The sequence below is a fragment of the Barbatula barbatula genome (genome assembly GCF_947034865.1).
Source record: "Barbatula barbatula genome assembly, chromosome: 4".
Taxonomy (NCBI): Eukaryota; Metazoa; Chordata; class Actinopteri; order Cypriniformes; family Nemacheilidae; genus Barbatula; species Barbatula barbatula.
In genome coordinates, this window is record NC_136768.1 from 8,861,829 (window position 1) to 8,882,265 (window position 20,437).

The window sequence follows — 20,437 nt, forward strand, 5'->3', positions numbered from 1 at the left end:
GTAGGTGTGTGTGTGTTGTGTGTGTGTGTTGTGTGTGTGTGTTGTGTGTGTGTGTGTGTGTGTGTGTGTGTGTTGTGTGTGTGTGTGTGTGTGTGTGTGTTGTGTGTGTGTTGTGTGTGTGTGTTGTGTGTGTTGTGTGTGTGTGTTGTGTGTGGTGTGTGTTGTGTGTGGTGTTTGTTGTGTGTGTTGTGTGTGGTGTGTGGTGTGTGTTGTGTGTGGTGTGTGTTGTGTGTGGTGTGTGGTGTGTGTTGTGTGTGGTGTGTGTTGTGTGTGTTGTGTGTGTGTGTGTGTGTCCACCCTCACATTAGACCGCATTGTCCAAGTTTGTGTGCATGAGGGAATCAAGAGATATATTTACTCAAGCAAAAATAAAATCTAAAGCTTCATGCGACTTTGCTATCATACATATTAACATAACAATGCTCATACAGTAACAAATGACCTAAATACTCCCATCTTATATTTAATGTAACATATAAACACATTGGGGGTTTACTAAGAATCTTTAAACAATGTACTTGCTAGACAAAACGTGTGAGAAGAGCAGTGGGCGTGTACCTACAGTACGTGTTGATGTACATTATGCCATATGCTTATCATGTGTCAGCTAAACAAAGCAAACCAGCAATGCACCCTTCCAACTGCATCAACAGAGACACAATAAAAGTACAGCCGAATACACAGTTTTTAAAAAAGTGCATTTTATTAAGCTTCTTTAAAAATGTTTCTGGTTTAAGACACACTGGCCACTGGCTCCCTCTGGCGGTCACGGTGTTAATAGTAACATGTTCAAAGTAATGCAAAGTGTTTCATCGCATAACTGTTTTACTTTTTAAAACCTTGTTTTGCCTTAACTTTTCTTATACAACATTTACATTGTAAATTAAATGGTTAAGGTTAAAGATCATGTTTGTACAATCCATCAATGTAGTCCTAAAAGTGGTGAGCGTCGATTAAACAATATTTAAATGTTGTGTAATGGCGCCCTCTTGTGGTCACAGGCTATGTATGACAGAACAAACTGAGCTAAACTGGAGTTTTATGTTCCGATTATGAACTAGCAATACTTAAGCATAAATAAATAAAATAAATAACGTCGCGTTCAAACCCAGTTTGGGGTTTAAGCAACGTGACAATCACACTGAATCGACACTTTTACTTTTAGCATTTATTGGCATCGTCTATGTTAATATGATGTGTGAGGGATTTTGTTACCTTCAGAAATAGGGGCTGTGGGTTATCTGAAGTTAAAGATCCAGTCGGTCGCTGTCAGGTTTGTAAGATGTTCAAACCTTATTTATAAATACAAACGAAAACTTTCGCTGTTTGTTTATTAAAAGGCTACTGAAGGTGTTTGTAAATTGTGACACGTTTCCGGTCTAATTGACGTCGCCATCTTTTTTTGTCATCGTAGCTGTCACTATGGATACGGGTGTTCTCGGCTATCGCGAGATTAAAATTGACCGTACTGACAATTATTTGCTTATTCGTACACAATTCGAGTTGCTACAGTTATTAAGTACAGTTATTAATAACAAATACTTGTTGTGTGAATGTCTCGATCAGGTGCAATGGGACTCAAATAATAATTCGGTTGCAAAATGAATCATTTAATAAAGCTCTCGTCTGACCCCTGGAGGAAGACAACATTATTGTATCATGAACAGAGGGTTTGAATCAGTTTAATTACTGATCATTTCAAAGTGCAGTGCAATAGAGTTGAGTTATTTTAAGTATACATTTCGGTCACTAATGTGGCTTTTAAGAAACATACAAGCTGCCACGATCAGGGCTCATGAAGGCAGTCCAGTGGATTGCATAACTCGCACACAAAATACACAATAAATATTTCTATAACAATACAAAATGCTACAAAATCTTGATGCCTTAAGATGTTTGTATAAGCAGAATACTGTAGTAAATTGTATCTTCACCTCAATATGCGTTAAAAAGTATTTCATGGTGCTTGGTCTTGGCACTCTCACTTTTTTCGGATATGATCGTGATGTTCCTTTATTCCTAAAGATCGTGGCGAGGAGAAGTGGGTGTCATTGCCTCCTGCAGATAGAGAAATTACACAGTTGAGTTTAAAGGACCAGAAGGCTTTATAAAAAATAAAACATTGGTCATCTTTTGGTTGCTCCCCAACTGGTATAGATTCGGACAAGTTTTCGTACATTATTTAAATAAAAAAGTAGACGCCGAGCCCATTTACTACCTTTTCTTTAACAAACGTTGACATGGTTAAACATTTATTTATATAAACATTCAATTTATATTTATAAAAAATACACACAATTGACATTTAGTGTTTATCAACAATCTCAGTCTGAATTCTTCATTTTTTTTCTCACTTGATCTGAATTAATGTGCATAATGAAGACCAAGTGTTTTCAGGGCAATTTACTTGTTACTTGTTTAAAAGATTACGACAAAAATTCAATTGAGTCCACAAAATGTAGTCCAGTTGTTCTTGGTTGAACCTTCAATTTCCAGTCTGCTGGCCTTCTGTCGACTGTAAACTGGTTTTGCTCATATTTGTAACAGTGCCGTAATTCACTAGACTCATCATCCACTGTGTCTTCATCATCGGTGTAGCAAAAATGAGAGAGCATGGCTTTATATGGATTTACATCATTATTACCGGCATTTACAGGCACCGTCATTAACATTAACATGATAACAAATGTCCTCAAAGCTTTTCTCTGGGGTTTCATTCTATGTTCCTGCTTTATTCCCAAAAGTATCTTGCTGTTGGACAGGCATTCAAATATCCTCTCTGGTCTCCATGTCATTGTCTAAAAAGTATCCTTTCTGGAAAAAAATCTCTTCCGCCATTCTTGGACCTTCCTCGCCCATTAAAGAGAGATCTGTTCCCGCATTTGGTTAAAACAGAAGATGAGTTCATTATTGAGGTGATATCTGGAATCACCAGAATGGGCAGCGTATCCTGCAGTGTGGGTCTACCAGAAACTTTACAGCTGTATGCCCTGGTTGATGGTGGGGTCATTTCACCTTTATACCACTGGAACCAGAGTTTTCGTGGTCGATGTTTGCTTCATTGTGGTAGGCGTCATCTTCTATGAGTGGTATGGAATATCCTGAATCTACCTGATGATCACGGAGAAAGGGCATATAAGGACTTCCACATGTAAAGTCCGCAGATGGGGTCCAGTGGTGATTATAAAGTAGATCAGTGATGTATGTGTGTTGAGAATAACTAATAACTGCACTATGATACTTTCTTCAATCTTTGTTGAGCTTACAAAAGAAAGTCTGTGTTTCTTTTACTGTGAGCACTTTTTGTTCTGGGCTTCAATTGTATTTTATGAACAACCGTCGTTCGTGTAAAAATGAACACAATTTCAATATTTCAATTTTTGACATTTAAATACACTTTTATACAAAACTCAACCGTTATTTCCACCGTGATTAACAATTTGGGTCATAATTGACTATCGTAAAACTGTATCTACATGACACAATAAACTTGATGTGCTCCATATACTGACAAACGTTCACAACTCCCTTTTAACCAGCCTTTATATTAGCAAACAGGTCTCACCTTCAAGATGGACACGTCTAACTCTTTAATGTCAAGTGCTTACCTGGAACCACCTTAAGGTCTTCATGGGAGAAATTTAAAAGAGGGCAAATTATTCAGAAGTCTCTGAATATTTCAGTTTCAGGATGTTTCCGATTGTTTCCTTTGTCATATTTCTGTCATGTTTCAAGTCTGTTTGTTGTTGAAAGTTTTGCTAAACAACCTCCAGGCAGAACCTGATGTCTTATTTATGTGGGACCACAAAGGGGGCAGTTTTGACAGAGAAAATAACCCTGATGCAAATAATAAAATGCAAATAATCAAGGATAATTTTAAAAACTGAAGACTTGAGTTCTCATCTCACAGAATTTGATTTACAAGCATTTAGCTAATTTTCTATTAATCCTAAAAATGTAAAACATGACAGCTATTTTAAATCATTTTAAATGCCTAATAATACCTATTAAGGGAAGACATTTCTTTATCTCCTGTCTTTTTTACGTCATGCTGTAAAAGATCTTCAGCTCAAGGTTCCTTTTGAATTCCTTTGGTATATAGTAAAGTAGCTCTTACCACATTTGGGTTCTTTCCAAGAGCTATGGCACCCCTCTCTGCTGGATCCTGTCTCTCTCTTCGTCTCTTGATCAGCCAGAGGAAGATGAAAAGTGTTGTTATAGCCACTATCAGAACAAGACCAGCGATGCCCCCAGCCATCCCTGCATTCATGTCTCCAAACAACCGTTCCTCTCCAAACGGACTTCTGGGAACTGTCGCAGAGTTTCGAGAAAACAAAAGTTTATGCATTTGGCAGGTGCTTTCATTCAAAGAAGTTTACAGTACATTTAAGGTATACGGTACAGCAGTATGTGTCTTTCCAGGACTGTCCATATTCGACCCCAAAATGGAAAATCCAGCATGTGTCAGTTTATAATGTCCAATTACACAAATTTACATTTAGTCATTTAGCAGACGCGTTTATTCAAAGCGACTTACAGATGAGAGGAAACATTGGAAGCAATTATAACAACATAGGCAACAAAATGCACAAGTGCATCAAAACTAGTCCATTAAAGCCTAGCACAGTATACAAAGCTAAGAATAGTGAGGTTAGTAAAATATATATATATTTTAAATAAGAAGACAGAAAAGAATAAGAGGTTAAAATCAATCAGCTACATGTTGACGGAAGAGATGGCACAGATGGTCGTTTTTTAAAGATGGCAACAGAGTCTGCTGATCTTGTAGCAGCAGGCAGATCATTCCACCAATGTGGAACAGATCCGGTGGTGATCTTGTGGGCCAGGAGCATAGCTTTGAACTTTATGCGGGCGGCAACAGGGAGCCTGATGAAGAGCGGAGTTACATGCGCTCTCTTCGGTTCATTTCTGAAAGAGATCGCAATTCTGGATCATCTGGGGCCTCATGTACAAAGACTTGCATTGAATTCATACTATAACATTGCGTACGGACAAAGCTGTAAATGTGCGTACGCACAAAAAACCCCAGATGTATGAATCTCTGCGTACGAAGGATCCCACGCATTTTCTCTTTGTACATCCCAATTAACGTAAAATTGAGCGCACATGCATGAGCAAAACGCCCCACCCCAGTCTCCTCCCCTAATTAAATCAATTTAAATATGGTAATGAGTCCACTTTGGCAAAAGATAGCAGTAAGAAAATGGCTAAAGCAAGCGGCAAGAAACGAAACTTTACGGAAAGTGATTTGGAGGTGCTACTATCGGAGGTAGAAACTAGAAAAAATATTTTATTTGGAACTTTGTCCTCCGGAATGAATAATAAAAGGAAAAAATATGAGTGGGAGAGTTTGGCTGGAGCCGTCAATGCGGTGGGATCTGAAAGTCGCACTGTAAATGACCTTAAAAAGAAATGGTCTGATATTAAGGTCGACGTTAAACGGAGAACTGCTACGCACCGACAAAGTGTGGGCAGAACAGGCAGTGGTCAAGGGGTGGATGAACTAACACCCTTTGAGCAGAGAGTTGCCTCAATTATAAGTGACACTTTACTCTCTGGAGTGGTATCTGCTGCTGTGGGAGACTCAGATTTACTGCAGGACTGCCACGAAGGTAACAATTTCTCATTTGTTTTTACTTTGGTACATATAGCGTACCTATGTCATTATCAAATGCGTGCAATGTAGTTGACCAAAAGTACACCAGAGATTTTACGTATCCATAGCATTTATGGAAAATGCGTGTGCCCCTTAAAAATGGAACGGACTCCAATCAAAGTTAACATTTGTCTGTGTTTATTTAGACTCATATGGTGCAACAGCCGAAACATCCACTGGCACGCACTCGGAATCCGTCCCTCCTGAGCAGCCAGCGCCCACTGTGCCCAGCGTTTCCAGTGCTCCCGTCTTGACGCATGCTGCTTTGGAGTCACAACAGCAAATCGTTATGGCCATCGGAGAAATTAACAGTCACCTTAAAAATATCACTGACGCACTCACAGACATAAGCCAGTCATTAAAGGAATTGGTCAAAAAATGAACTTTGTCTCCGATTACCATTTATATTGTTGCAATCACATGTTGACGGGCCTGAATAGCTTGTTGGTTGGGCTGAACATACATTGGTCCTGGGTCAGGGTCACATGGCGGTGCTGCCACCTCACCAAGTGGTATGCCATGCCTGTGCGCGACATTGTGCAACTCAGCACAGAGCTCCAAGAGGATAGCCCTTGGAAATCTGAAACGGCTGATAAGCCGGTCATCATCCTGGGCCAGAAAATCATTGTGGTCCCTAAAAACTCGTTCTCTTCGGATTCTGCCATTAGCAATGTCCTCTAATAAAGCCAAAGCTGCCATTGCCATAGAGTAAGGGTTGTATCAATTTGCATACCGGTATGCTTTTATATGTTCTTATGTAATTGCATAATTGATATAATTAATATAATCCCATAAGGCTTGTGAGACAATATATGTCAATTATTTATAAATTGCTAATTTTTACAACTTCACTTCGTTGCCTGTAAGTGTCGCCAACGGACAAAAACAATGAAAAATGTACGTACGCCAGACATGAAATTGGCTTGGAGGAACGCACATTCTCGCGTTAATTTCACCGTTAGTACATCCGACCGTGAGCGTGAAAGCTGGCGTACACAAAGTTTTTCTGCGACACAAGGTTGATACATGAGGCCCCTGGAGGGGTTTGATTGTGCAAGCAGGAAGTCAAGCCAGAAGCGCATTGCAATAATCCAATTTGGACAAGACAAGAGCCTGGACTAGGACTTGCGTAGAGTGCTCTGATAGGAAAGGTCTAATTTTCCTAATGTTGTAGAGGATGAATCTACAGAACCGGGTGGTGAATTGCATCAATTACCACCCCCGGGTTTCTGGCTGTGCTGGACAGTGTAATAGCTGATGAGCCTAGTTGAATGGAGAGGTTGTGGTGGGATCACAAGCAGTTCCGTTTTTGCAAGGTTTAGCCGCAGGCGATGATCCTTCATCCAAAGTGAGAAGTCACTCAGGTATGCCGCAATGCGAGCAGAGACCGTCGGATCGTCCGGTTGAAATGACAAGTAGAGTTGTGTGTCATCCGCAAGCAGTGATAGGAGAAGCCATGCTTCTGAATGAACGAGCCGAGGGATGTCATGTAAATGGAGAAGAGTAGCGCTCCAAGCACTGAGCCCTGTGGCACCCTCGTGTTGAGCTGTTGGGACGCGGAGACATTATCTCTCCAGGATACTCTGAATGACCTACCCGAGAGGTAAGACTTGAACCATTGCAACGCCATTCCAGAGACACCCATAGCACTGAGAGAAGAAAGGAGGATGTGATGATTGACAGTGTTAAAAGCAGCAGACAGATCCAGTAGGATGAGTACGGATGACTTGGGTGATGCTTTTGCCGGTCTCAGAGCTTAGATGACTGAGAGCAGTGCAGTCTCGGTCGAATGACCGCTCTTGAAACCAGACCGATTACTGTCCAGGAGGTTGTTCCGCATGAGAAAGGGGGAGAGCTGGTTGAACACAACTCACTCCAGAGCTTTGGCAATGAAGGGAAGATGGGACACCGGCCTGTAGTGTAGTGTTGAGGGCGGGTTTCTTCAGTAGCGGTGTGATGCAGGCCTCTTTGAACGCTGTGGGAAATGTCCCAGTGGTTAGCGAAGAGTTGATGATGTGGGTCAGAACAGGCACAACTGCTGGAGAGATGGCCTGGAGGAGATGGGTGGGGATGGGATCCAGTGGGCAGGTGGTACGGTGGTTGGAACAAATTGCTTTATAGTTTATTAAAAGATTTGATACATAGATCATAGAGATTACAACCATCACTCTTTACCTGGTTGTCCCCTCTGTAGAACTTCAATGTCCACTGAAGAATGGGCAACCTCACCTGATTCTTCATCTGTTGCAATCACCTGTGACAAAAGAGTTCATTACATCATCAGTGATTTCAAAAGTCTTCATGTTGCTTCTTTATATTTTCATGATGCTTAAAAAACATTTGCTGGTCAATGTAGATGATGAAGATGCTCTTGCTTGTCTGTATATAGCTAAGGCGCATGTACAGTTGCTGTGAAGTCATATAGTCATACACATCCATTATTGTCACCTCAAGGATGTGGCGATCAAAGGCTCTCAGCCGGTCAGTCTTGGCGATCACAATACCATCCTGAGTGATGTCATACGGTTTATATCTGCCTGTCATGGGCTGGAGCGTGTAGTGAATTTTTGGGTTTATTCCCTGCAGAAAAATTCAACATGAATTAAGTCTACAAATCCACCATTGCATTTCAGTTTATCTGAATTCATAATTATTCATTCATAAAATAAAATAAAAGATAGTTATTTTCACTCTACATCTCTGAAGTCTCCATCAATGGCCTGGACCACCAGGACACGATTCCCATATGTAGTGACCAGTGTAGCAGGACTGGAGTTCTCGATAAGAAACCCTTTGTAAATGGTTTTGTTGAAATAAGGAGCAAAGTGGTTTTCGGATATCACGTGCACCAATGCCGTTGTCACTGAATATTTCTTTGGGTCGTTCACCTGTGCAGCCTGTAAGAGTTTAATGTTTTTTTCCCTTATTGTCTCACAAAATGTATTATCCTTTTCATATAAAGATGATGAATTATATCTGAAAAGTGCAGGTGCCAGGTTTATTATTTGTAGGTTGTTCATAAGCATAGGTATCGTTAAGCCGTACCATTATGCGAAGCGTGCGTGAAGGGGTTTGGAGCCTGTTTTCCACACGGTGCTTTAGTGTGATCTCTCCTGTTTGAGGGACGATTGTAAATCTACCATCGTCATCACCTATGATTGTTTTTATATGAACCAATGCAATTCGATTAGTCAATGCAACATACAGCTTAAATAAAAACACGCTTTGAGGTTGCATGATTTACAAACCTGACAGTATGCTGTAAACCAGAGGTGTCTGGATGTCTTTGTCTCCATCTTCAGCATGAATAGGACCCGGTGAGAAATATAGCACAATGTCCTAAAACATACAGATCATGTTTTAGTTAAAGCATTTTACTGTATTGCTGTTGCTAGATGTGATGCATTTAGTATTTTAGTGGCACCCTTATAGACGCAATGTTATGCAAACATTAGATATAGACATTCTCACACTGCGTTACATTTGATCTTACAACAATGTTCTGGAAGAAATACCACACCTCATCTGTCTCTGTGATGTTGACCGTATAAACAGGATTGGTACAGATGGTATGATCTCCATCTTCAGAAACAGGCAAGCAGGGCAGAAACTGTGGGTACTGATCATCACCGTCCAGAACATTCACCGTAACGGTAGCTGTTGTGCTGTACTTTTCTTTTGTATTCATTTCCTTACATGTAAGAGACACTTTGTTTGATTCTTTTAGGTTACATGAGCATCTTAAGTGAACACGGAATCGGATAAACAGTGTTTTACGTACCACAGCATGTATGACCACCAGCAACTGAGAGTTGGTCTCAAAGTCCAGAGGTTTGTCCAAGATCACCATCCCACTGTTGGGCAGATCTATTCTGAAATAGCTGGCATCTGGCTGAAAGACAAAAGTGCTGTGTTGTTATTTCTCCTGAACTTTGGAAAATACAATTCATAATTCACAGCCTTGGCGAGGAAAATAATCTGTATTTATTTGGCACAATGCAAGGTTGCACAAGGCATTCTTTTAAAGCATAATAGTTTGCAATGAAGTTTTAAATGGTAAAACAGAATTTCGACAGAATTTTGGGGTGAACTATTCCTTTAAGATAAACAATTTTTCAAACCTTTCTGGTCGTCAAACACATATAGTTATGATATTTCTATCATTAATGTTATGAACCGTATATGTGGTTGTTCCGCTAGTGTACCTGTGTGACATTGAGGTTAACTGACAAACATCCATTAAAAATGACCTTGGGACCTTTCGGTTGAAAGCAGAAAAGTGCTTCTCGGAAGTCACTCACTGAAGATTTATCGGTCATGTAAGCGATTTTGTCTTCATCCGCGTCTTTGGCTTTCACCGTGAACGCCATGGAGTTAACACCCATCAACTGCACAGAGAGAAATCTAAATTTAAGCATCAGGGCCTTAGAATAAAACAATCATATTTTAAATGATATTAACAGATTCAATAGCCGTTTTAGGGATGCAACATTGTTAAAAGCTGAATCATCATTTGAGTTTTTAGAATGTAAAGAACTAGACAGGAGAGATTTTTTACCTCACTTATGTATCGTGGTTGAATTGTGTCCTCCAGGAAATGTGGCATGTTGTCGTTTTCATTCAATATTTCCACCAAAATTCTGTATCGACTCTAAACAAAAATATAAGGAATGTTTTTATACTGTCACTGTGCCCAAGATCACTATCGTAAGATTTTTGTTTGAATAGGCAGGTAAGACAGGGCTGTGAAAATCGTAGTGCTCTATATTATCATGTATTATTTATGTGTTTACAGTACCCGTATTGTTTCATCCTCATAGCATGTCAAAGCAGCTATCAGGACCGATCCCAAAACCTACAAAATACAACAAAAAAACACTTAGACCACATCTATTGACCATTGGATAAAAGCAGACAAAAAGATCAAGACTTTCTATTACAACAAACACTATCATGGTTTGAAAAGCCTGTGTTGGTTGGCCCCACATGCAAACATTCAGGAGTCAGTTTTTAGTCACCTCTCGATCCAAGGCCTTTGAAAGCGATGAGTTCAGTCTGATTGTACGACCTTCGAGGTAGAACCAATCGGCATCCACTCCCGTGAGACACAAACGGATGCTATTGGATCCCAGGTCTCCGTTGATACTGAGGTTGGCTATGAATTCACCGGTGGGGCTGTTCTCTCTGACCGTGGCAAATATATCCTGACCATCGAGGCATAAACTGGCTGCCATTCAGACAAGAGACTAATTGGATTAAAAGTACAACACAAATCATCCTATAACAGATTGCACGTATGATATTTAAGATAGTCAGTAAGACTATTAGTATGGGTCCCAAGGTCAACCATAGAGATATGATTACGCCTAAATAATTCTTTACAAATGAGAACTGTTTTATGTCTCAGAATTGCTCTTAAACATCAGTTAAATCCAAATGCATTTCTTCTCCTGAGAAAAACATCCCGAAAGCTGACAAATGTCTCCATTAGAGTTCCAGAAGAGATCTCTAGTGTTGAAGTTTTTAGTAAAACCTCAAACATCATTTCCGTTTCTGGGATGCCAAAGACTTGATTTTGAATTGGAATGATAAAGAAATTTGAGTGAATTTGACAGATTCTCAACTGCAGCCCCATAAACCTTTCTGGCATGTGTTTACGGTCAATAAATCACAGACCAGTGACTCACAGTCACGATTCGTCTCTGTTGTAACGGATTTACCTTTCGCAATGTGATAGAATGCCATCTGCCAAAGAAACAATCTCCACGGTGTCAACATTGTTGATATTCCCCCGGGCTCTCGTCGCAGCTGCGAAAAGAAATGCCAAGCCCCGACTTTAAATCACTCCAAAGGATTTAGAGTAGTCTATTGTGATAAACTGTGCACTTTCTTATTCAAAACTAAAGGTCAATTTAATCAAACCACATTTACACTATTGAGTCACACTTACATCTGTCAATGTGTGATGATGGCATACATCACAGTTACTGAGGTGTGTAAAAAACCTTTAAGTCTTGCTTGCTCTCGACCTCAGAGCCTTTGCTAGTGCTTAAAACTTATTATGGTGTCTTCATCCTCCGTCAAGCCACCAGCCTGGCTGGCAGTGATGTCGATTGCGTGACCATCGGTTTGCTCTTTTGATCTCCAACCTTACAACTCACCAGCTTTTCAATTCCTCACATAATACCTGGAAAGCTCCCTAAGAACTTTATTTATTAATGTTTCATGTTTTGCCAGCCGCCTGGGCAAACATAATCCAAACAACCAACCGTAAGTGATTCTATCACATGACAAATGACTTGCGAAGCAAAATTCCGTGTTTTCTATGTGGATGTTCAGTTAAAATAATGTAGTAACATCAGTTTACCTTTTGGGGGCATCATCCTCCACATCCTGGGAAGATGATAAATGACAGTAAAGTGTAGGATGAGTAATGTTGAAAACACAGTCCGTGACACCAGGGTGCAAGGTAATCTCAATCTGATTTTAATTGAGTACAAAAAACTAAAACGATGAAGGTAAAGCTCAGAGTTCAGACGTCTGGGGAGACTGCAGCCTTGCTGTGCATGACTCAGTAGGGATAAACGTATATTTCATTATTCAGGTTAAACCAGCATGCAATACTTTTTAAAGGCTTCATTTAATATTTGTATTCAAATAGATTGAATAAAGAGATTAAATAAAGATAAAATGTATGGTTTTTAGTTGCTAAGATATTCTGGAAGGTTAAAAGGTTAATAGGTGCTTAGGTATTTTGTACTGTAGCTTCTAGGATGAAAGGAGGGCTCAGTAATGCAAAGGGGTCCTGTTTCTAATAATGTCCATGCTATTGAGGTACTTAAATGGTTAGTTCATCCAAATATGAAAATTATTTCATCATGCATTACCCCTCACGTCATTCCAAACCTATATGGCTTTCTTTCTTCTGCAGAACACAAAAGAAGATATTTTGAAGAATGTTGGTAACCGAAACAACATTGGCCCCCATTGACTTCCACTGTATGGACACAAAACCACTGAGACATTTCTTAAAAATATCGTCTTTTGTGTTTTGAACGGTTTTGAACGGCATGATCGTGAATAAATAATGAGAGAATTTTTATATTATCTCTTCTGTTACCTTAATATAGCACAAAAAGTACAGGATGAGTTACATGCTAACGTTTGTTCTGATATTATTATGTCCATAATACATTCAGCTACAGCCAGGATGACTGTACATAGATTCCATGAGATTAGGGATTAATTGGAGTAATAACTGTGAAACAGGAAGTAGGTCTCTGCCACATAAGATTATGGGATTACAACACAATATGGTTTAATATTCTTTGAGCTTGCTATTTATTATGCAAATGTGTGTTTCTGAGTCTATGAGCGAGTGCAGATCGAAACCACTTTGCCAAATGCATTCTCTTCTGAATTCAGCATTAGCATCGTTTTTATTTATTAGTCTAATCTCACTTTGCAGAGCCCTCATCGTAGATCTCAGTTATCTGGAGAGGAGAACATACACTCCGCCGTCCATGCTGATTTTATAAAGAGATTTCGGAAGATGAATCAGTGGAATCGATCAGATTCGATCAGATCAGTGGAATCGATCAGGATCGATCAGATTCATTACAGTTGCTTTGGAAATTTTTTCAAGCATAGCACAAAACAGCATGAAGCAGTCTAGATCTTATGCCTGAAGAAATACTTTATAATATTATAGAGCAAATATGTCTTTATGAATAAGTGATGAATAATGCAATGACCTTAATGTAATCACAACATATTTATGTGTATGTCACAGATTATAAAATCAAGGCAAATGAATGCTTTGGGAATCAGATTGCTCAGAAAGAGATATTTTCTAAAAAGGTCAATCTTTATGTCTGTTGTGTGGTCTTCAAATACACCTATATCCCAGACACTTATCTTTTTAGCATTCACTCTATCTCTAAAACTGGATCGACCAACTTTGGCGTTCTGGGAAAGTGATCTCTGGTCAAGATTTACAAAGCAAAAAAGCAACAGTTGTTTCATCAACACACTTGAAAACACACACTCACACAATCTCTCTCTTTAAACACATTTTCTCTCACCGCTGCTCAGTGGGAAATATCCTTTGTTTTCACCTCAGGGAATCCCGTTGGCCTCTCCTGTTCCTCGCCACATCTCTCTCTTGTGTGGGGGGCCAATACCTGCGCCACAGGGGACAGCGGGTAGCCACAGCACGAAACACTAAAGATTTCACAGGCTTGTTAAGTCCGGGCTGCCGAGGAAAAATGTGAGTGAGAAAGCAGAATGCGTTTAGCTGGAAAGAATTAAGAGCTCTCCCACACAGCGTGCAGAGTAAGGGCTTAGAGAGCATTTCCAGGATAGGATAACTCTGGCTGCTGAGAGGGAGGCTAAACCGAGAGCGTTGGCTAAGAATCTGGCGCCAACACAATCCGAGGTGAGCAAACGTTTTCGAACGCTTTACCTCCCTTAAAACGCACAATCCAGCTCAATGGATTTTTAGACAGTCTGAGAGACTACAGCATCTTTGGCATTTGAAGGCCTAATCTGTGTCTGTAAAGTTGATGTACATGTAGAGTGATTTAACATCAAATAAAAAGAATAAAGTTTATTTTTGTTTAAGGAATCTGTTTTCAATTATTTTTACAGTAAAAATAGTTTTCATGATGACTAAGGTAATTTGTCTGATCATTTTACCCCGAATTACCAAAATACCAGCATATTCATATGTAATTGTAATGTAATGTAAGTTATAAATGGTGATTCTCTCAGGCATTTGCTTTTAAAATTAAATGTCATTTTTTAAATTAAATTACTAAACTATAAATAAATAAAAATACATTTGATTTAATTAATTAGTTATTTATCTAATGTATCTAATTATGTTTTGAGCCTTTATCTGGACTCATCTCGAGACGGGACCACTGCTTAATGATGGTATGAGGGGAGATAATTGGCTCAGAGCTCTTACTTGGGTGTCACTAAACACTTTGGCATTCACTTCCCATATTTAGCAGCCGGTAATGAAAATATAGTTGCTCGAGAGATTCTCCGAAAGACCCTTCAGGTGCGGTTCTCTCAACCTTACAGTCAAACGGTGGAATGCTTGCCATCAATCCGAGGATTTGTAGAGGAGTAAATTATCCTTCGAGCTGATCTTCGTTCCTTGTCCTTCCCTGTCGACTCTTCACCTCTTATGCACGTTCCCCAGCAATGATCTGCGGGGTGACAGGGGTCGCTGGAGATTTTCCTGTTGGTCTAGGAATTGGTGGATCTTAGACTGACTTCACCTTTAGATCCGACAGGTCGGCCTGATCTCACACATAAAACGAATATATTTTCATGTAAATTAAAAATATCCTATACATATGTGCTTTAACGTATTTAGAGTGCCTTTTGCATATTATTTAGATGTAATTGCAGGATCGATACGTATCTTAAACTATCGCAATTTAAAACACGTACAGATTAGAACGTGTTCTGACCAGTCAGTTATCCAGGGTGAAAATAGTTTCTTTTAAATGCGTATATTAATTTAATATTTAGATAAAAAAATATTTAGCAGTTTAATAATCACTGTTTGCTATAAAGACTTATGAAATGTGTACTATAAATGTTGTGATTGCTTCTTTATTTAGGACAATAATCAGATGAATAGACGGCGTTCCCGACCGGATTTATTTCAGGATTACCAGCCTGATATTACACATCAGGATTCGACCCAGCATGCAAAATGCATGACGTCGCTTCACGTGCTTTATACGTACGAATTTATACGTTATCAATGTGAAAATACGTGAGATCCTAACGTTTCTGAAGCCTTTAGACGTGTATATTATACGTAGTCGAGTCTAAACGTCACGTACACACGTTTGCTAAAGACAAATTTTACGTAAAAAATACGTATTTTCATGAGATCACGTTGGACAGGGGTACCCGTCCCGATGAGGAGATAACTCAGCATGCACACACATGCACATACGCTCACATGCATACGGGACAGGCCTGCATGCATTTCAATGCATTAAACACAAGGCTATTTATGTGTTTAAACAAGCTGAGAACCAATTTGACAAAATTAAGAATGTTACATGTCAGTAAAAAACTGCTTAAACTAGTCTAAATGTGGTTAGATGGCTTTTACTGGATTCAAGCTGTTTATCTGGTCCTCCAAGATGACATTGTAAAAAAGTGTCGCAATCCCATTAAAACCATCAAAAGAAACCAACTTAAGAAGTCTGATTTAAAAACCACTTTGGTTTCTCTCATAATACCATTTACCACCGTAATTGAACTTTTTCGCAACATTGTCATAAAAAAAGAGATTTTAAAGCATTTTTCGGTCTTTAGGAGTTGAATTTCTTCCAATTTTGCATATAGTAACCATATAATAGTATCCAAAATGTGGTGAAAGCTCTCAGAGAAAGAGCAGTGTGCATAAGCCACTCTGTGATTCCGCATTGGATTCTGTACTTATCCTCTGTTTATACACTGTTTTTATTCCTTTTATGAGTTTGGTCTCACCCTGCACAAGCTGTTGCCACGAAAAATATGTGATGTGACAAACACAAAGACATCTATGTTAATGCGAAAAATATTCCACTCCAATAAAATACTTAGTACATTTTTACACTATTTTCACCACAATGCCGATTTCTGTCTGCCTGTCTGTCTCTCTCTCTCTCTCTCTCTCTCTTTTTTTGTGTGATTTACTTATTTTTCCATTTTCTTTCTTTATTTGTCTTTTCCACTCTCTTCTGTCCACTGCTATCTTCTATCTGTTGTCTGTGTAAAGGCCAATTTCCTCACATGGTTTGATTTATTTTAGTGGCCGCTTTTCTGATCTACTGACCTTTCCCTCAGATCTGGCAGCACAATTAAATAAGACTGGGGGTCTAACCGGCCCTTCCTGCCTTAAGAGGTGGCTCAACTGAACGTATCCCCCTTATTCGTGTTACTGTTGATTGTGAATTTTCTTATGAAGTTAAAATTGATTTTAAATTAGCAAGTTATATTTTTATGTTAACCATTTAGCATTTAGGGACTTTTATTTTTTTTACACTCAAGTGAGGCGCAAGGGTTTTCACCCAGCAGCTTGTGATCACAGCTCGGTTTGGATTACTTCAACTTTTCTCAGAATGGCACATGTGATCTCCTTGATTTGCTGCCATTCTGAATTCCATTATTGTTTAGATGGTGATGTTACATGTAGCTGTGAATAGTTTCTGGACGTGTCATGATTGGATTGGATTGTGATTGCAATTTGTCGTTGAATGAGTTTTGTTTTTATTTTTGAGCAGCATTCATGTCACTAATGGTAAATAATGCCGGGTTGTAGTGCATTCTGTGTTGTTTCTTTGTTAAGACTATAATTCATTGTGACAGTGAGGATGAGCACAAAATGAATATTTAATGTAAGAAATTACATACCATGGTCATTCAGACATGAATTATGAAATTTTTTAAATTGGCCAATTATACTTGCATTGTACATCGTTGATGTTTGTGTGCGTGTGTGTGTGCGTGTGTTCGTGCGTGCGTGTGTGTGTGTGTGTGTGTGTGTGTGTGTGTGTGTACATGGTATATTTTTTGTGTCAGAGGTTGTAGAACTGTTATTATATTTGTCTTTCCCTCCATAAATAAACGTCTTGCTTATCACTGAAAAAAAACAAATGAAAAACTTGAAATGGCTACGAACTTCTGTCAAGACATTACATTAGAACAGTTCTAGAACTGCAATTGAGGTGTCTTCATTATTAGTGCAGGCTATAAGGTTTGTTTTGTTAACTTCTTTTGTTAAAGCCACATTATGGAAGAATTATTTGGAAATATCCAAAAATCACTTGCACAGTGTGATATATTTCATGTGACATTATCCCAAATGTTCCCAGGAATGTGCAGATCCCAAAAAATTAATATTTAAAATAATGGCCCGTCCCATAAATCCACTCTCCTACATGTCATTTAGCTTCGCCTTTTATTGTTGTTTCAAAAGTCCACCATCTAGCATCTAACAGTACAAATTTACATATTGTGGCTTTAAGGTACACTAGCAAAGCCTTATATTAAAATAATTATTTATCAACACATTATGGAAAGTTTTCATATTTAGCAGAATTACGATTTATATATAGGCTATATATAGACTATATTTTTCAACATATTGTCTAATTGCTGTGTTGTTCTGCTACATGTTGAATCCTAAAAATCCTTAAATTTCTAGAAGCAGTTTAAGACTTACAGTAATATCAATAACAGCATATATTAGCATATTCTCTACACATCCTTATATAATACATCTCCTGTTGAAGGCTGCTATTCCCAGAGCCTCTTACAGCTGTTTACTGCCTGACAAATCGTTATAAATTTGTATAATAATGCATGGAAATGGTTGTATTTCTGTCCAAGACAATTGCTTTCATGTTTGTCTGTTTATGCTTTGCATAATAACAAATATCAAACAATATGGCATCTGGAAAATATGAAACTAGCATGATCTTTTTGCCTTTAATTATAAACTGGTCATTTTATTTGATATATTAAGTCAATTGAGACACCGGCCATTTAAGAGTAACCAGAGGTGTAGTTCATCATAACTATATGTTCCACCAATTTTTTTAATAATGTACAGTAAATATATAATTGAAATACCTTTAAATGAAAAAGGTCTCATTTGAAATTGCGCATCAATTATATATTATTTGTGTAAAGTAAAGCCATGTGTTTTCAAATGTCTATTACAGTACAGTACATTTCCTACAATGTCCTTGAATGTTTTGCTGTGTCCAGAGTTCCAGGAGCAAAATACACAAACATTTGAAGAGATTTTTCCTTACGATTAATGCGCACAATTTGAGACTGAAACCTATAACAGCCTGTCAATACTCTTTACCAGCATGTGAGAAGATGGTGGACAGTTTATATGGCTATATTATTGAGAAACTGTCTCTGTCGTGTGATAGATTCTGTAATGATTCTCAATAAGGTCCTCTGCCGATTTCTATATCTACAAATACAATCCGAAGATGTATTTTAGTAGATATAAATAATGAAGAAAAAAACCTGGTGACCCCAGATCAATGCGCAGGTGTGATTTCTGTGTAGCGGTTATTCGTTTTTTAATGACTTTTTGAACCTTTCACACAGAGAAAATTGGAAAACAAGGTCTTTTAAACAAACCTGATGTTAATGAAAAGTGTTGTGTATTTAAAAGCGTGTGACAGACATTTCCACCAGCAACACTGATGCCAGGGAATTCAATAATGTACATTAACAAACCACAGCGCCATTTTAATAGCATAGATTACCTTGGCCATAACCAGAGGACACAATTCAATTCTTGAAAGGAAAGTCATTAAGCTATTAATAGAATGGAAATACATGAGCTGTAGCATTTATTCTCAGTAATGAGTTTTTAACTCTGGTCTATTACAGCACAAACTGTCCATTTAATCCAATCTCCATTTTCTGTTCATATTTTATCCACATCTGAAGCTGTGAAATGTCCTTGTACGGTTGGAGATATGTGAGAAAAATATCTTAATTGCTTTTCTAAGAAAGAAATTAAATTCAATGAATAGAAAAATATAGTAATGTTTACTGTATATAGAAACTTCGTAATTTCGATATAATAATTTCTCAGCAGATTCTACAAAGAAAAGTTTTTAACAGGAGAAACATCTGAGACAAATTTACACTAAACAACCAAGAGTCTCCTGAGCATTAAAAAGGCAAACTATGAATAAAAAATGTAGCGTACATTACCTAAACCTAACATGATTTCAAACATGGGTGTCCCATACTAATACCATGGTACCATATTTTGTACCATGTAAATAGTAAAATACATCTAATAATATGACACTATTGATGTACAATGATTCAAGATATTTCTTTTCTAAGAAAGATAAGAAAACCAGATCAGTAAGGAGCTCAGGTTGTGTATGTCTTACTTTCTTTAAATGGAAGCAAATGACAGAAGCTCTGAGAGGTGTGAACTGACACTATGAGTCATGATGACATTATGGTGTGAATAATCCAGCCTGGAAATAGGGTTCTTTCGCGGCCGCTTCATCAATAGGGTAGATCTGTGTCGAGGTCATCCTTTATACACTTTTAAATTATAGAGCTGCTCTCAAAAGCTATCGTGCAGCACTCATGCGCGTGTGTAGCCTACTGTAAGTGCGCTCGCATGGACAAAACACAAGAGGAAACAAATAATGACATGCATGCATGAACATTTTCTGTGCAATGAACAGTACTGAGTGGCATTGCACAAATAAAAACTGGTTTAAGGTAAACAACTGAGAAAGTCTAAACAATGTCAACGCTGCTTTGTTTTTCCATTAAATCTAAATAAAGGGGGAAGAAGGCTAATATTAAATTCGCTTAATGTGAATGTTACACATTTTTATTTGTTGCATTTGTATGCGTTTCCACCGCAATTTGAAGCCCTGTGGTAACTGTATGGCGTAATCACTGATCAACGTACAGAAGCATTTTTTATAATTATAGAATATTTTTTATAGAATAAGAATTAAAGGGACAGTTCATCCAAAAAAGAAAATTCTGTCATTATTTATTCACCAAAATTCTGTATGACTTTCTTTTTCTGCAAAACACAAACAAATATTTTGAAGAATGTTGGTAACCCAACAACATTGGCCCCAGTTGACTTCCATTGTGTGAACAGAAAAAACACAGAGACATTTCTCAAAATATCTTCTCTTGTCTAGTTTTGATTTAAACTTTCACTTCAGT

The 20,437-nt window shown here is 38.3% G+C and overlaps 1 protein-coding gene across 6 annotated transcripts; it reads right to left on the reverse strand.

The window, feature by feature from the left end:
* Window positions 1-681: 681 nt before the first annotated feature.
* cdhr5-rs (cadherin-related family member 5, related sequence) lies at window positions 682-14,080 on the reverse strand. Of its 6 annotated transcripts, none has more exons than XM_079455409.1 (15): window positions 13,762-14,006; window positions 11,398-11,485; window positions 10,696-10,904; window positions 10,476-10,532; window positions 10,236-10,328; window positions 9,928-10,065; window positions 9,459-9,569; window positions 9,198-9,368; window positions 8,926-9,016; window positions 8,723-8,829; window positions 8,374-8,574; window positions 8,126-8,257; window positions 7,853-7,931; window positions 4,118-4,311; window positions 682-2,058 (listed from the first exon to the last, which is right to left on the reverse strand). In XM_079455409.1, exons 2-15 carry the CDS (start codon window positions 11,453-11,455, stop codon window positions 2,020-2,022), a joined length of 1,680 nt encoding a protein of 559 aa, XP_079311535.1. In that variant the 5' UTR covers window positions 11,456-11,485; window positions 13,762-14,006; the 3' UTR covers window positions 682-2,019. The 6 variants fall into 6 exon arrangements, with proteins under 6 accessions (XP_079311535.1, XP_079311536.1, XP_079311533.1 ...); XM_079455410.1 differs by having other exon boundaries at window positions 683-2,058; window positions 9,979-10,065; window positions 13,762-14,080; XM_079455407.1 differs by having other exon boundaries at window positions 683-2,058; window positions 9,883-10,065.
* Between the last annotated feature and the right edge of the window lie 6,357 nt (window positions 14,081-20,437).

What these genes read in the sequence shown, in the direction of transcription:
- cdhr5-rs (XM_079455407.1), bottom strand. Translation starts at nt 11,455, where the DNA reads ATGTTGACACCGTGGAGATTGTTTCTTTGGCAGATGGCATTCTATCAC. An exon ending in ATGAGGATGAAACAATACGG is followed by an intron (nt 10,329 to 10,475) that starts GTACTGTAAACA and finishes ATTTTTGTTTAG; the next exon opens with AGTCGATACAGAATTTTGGT. An exon ending in TTGGAAAGAACCCAAATGTG is followed by an intron (nt 2,059 to 4,117) that starts GTAAGAGCTACT and finishes CTCTATCTGCAG; the next exon opens with GAGGCAATGACACCCACTTC.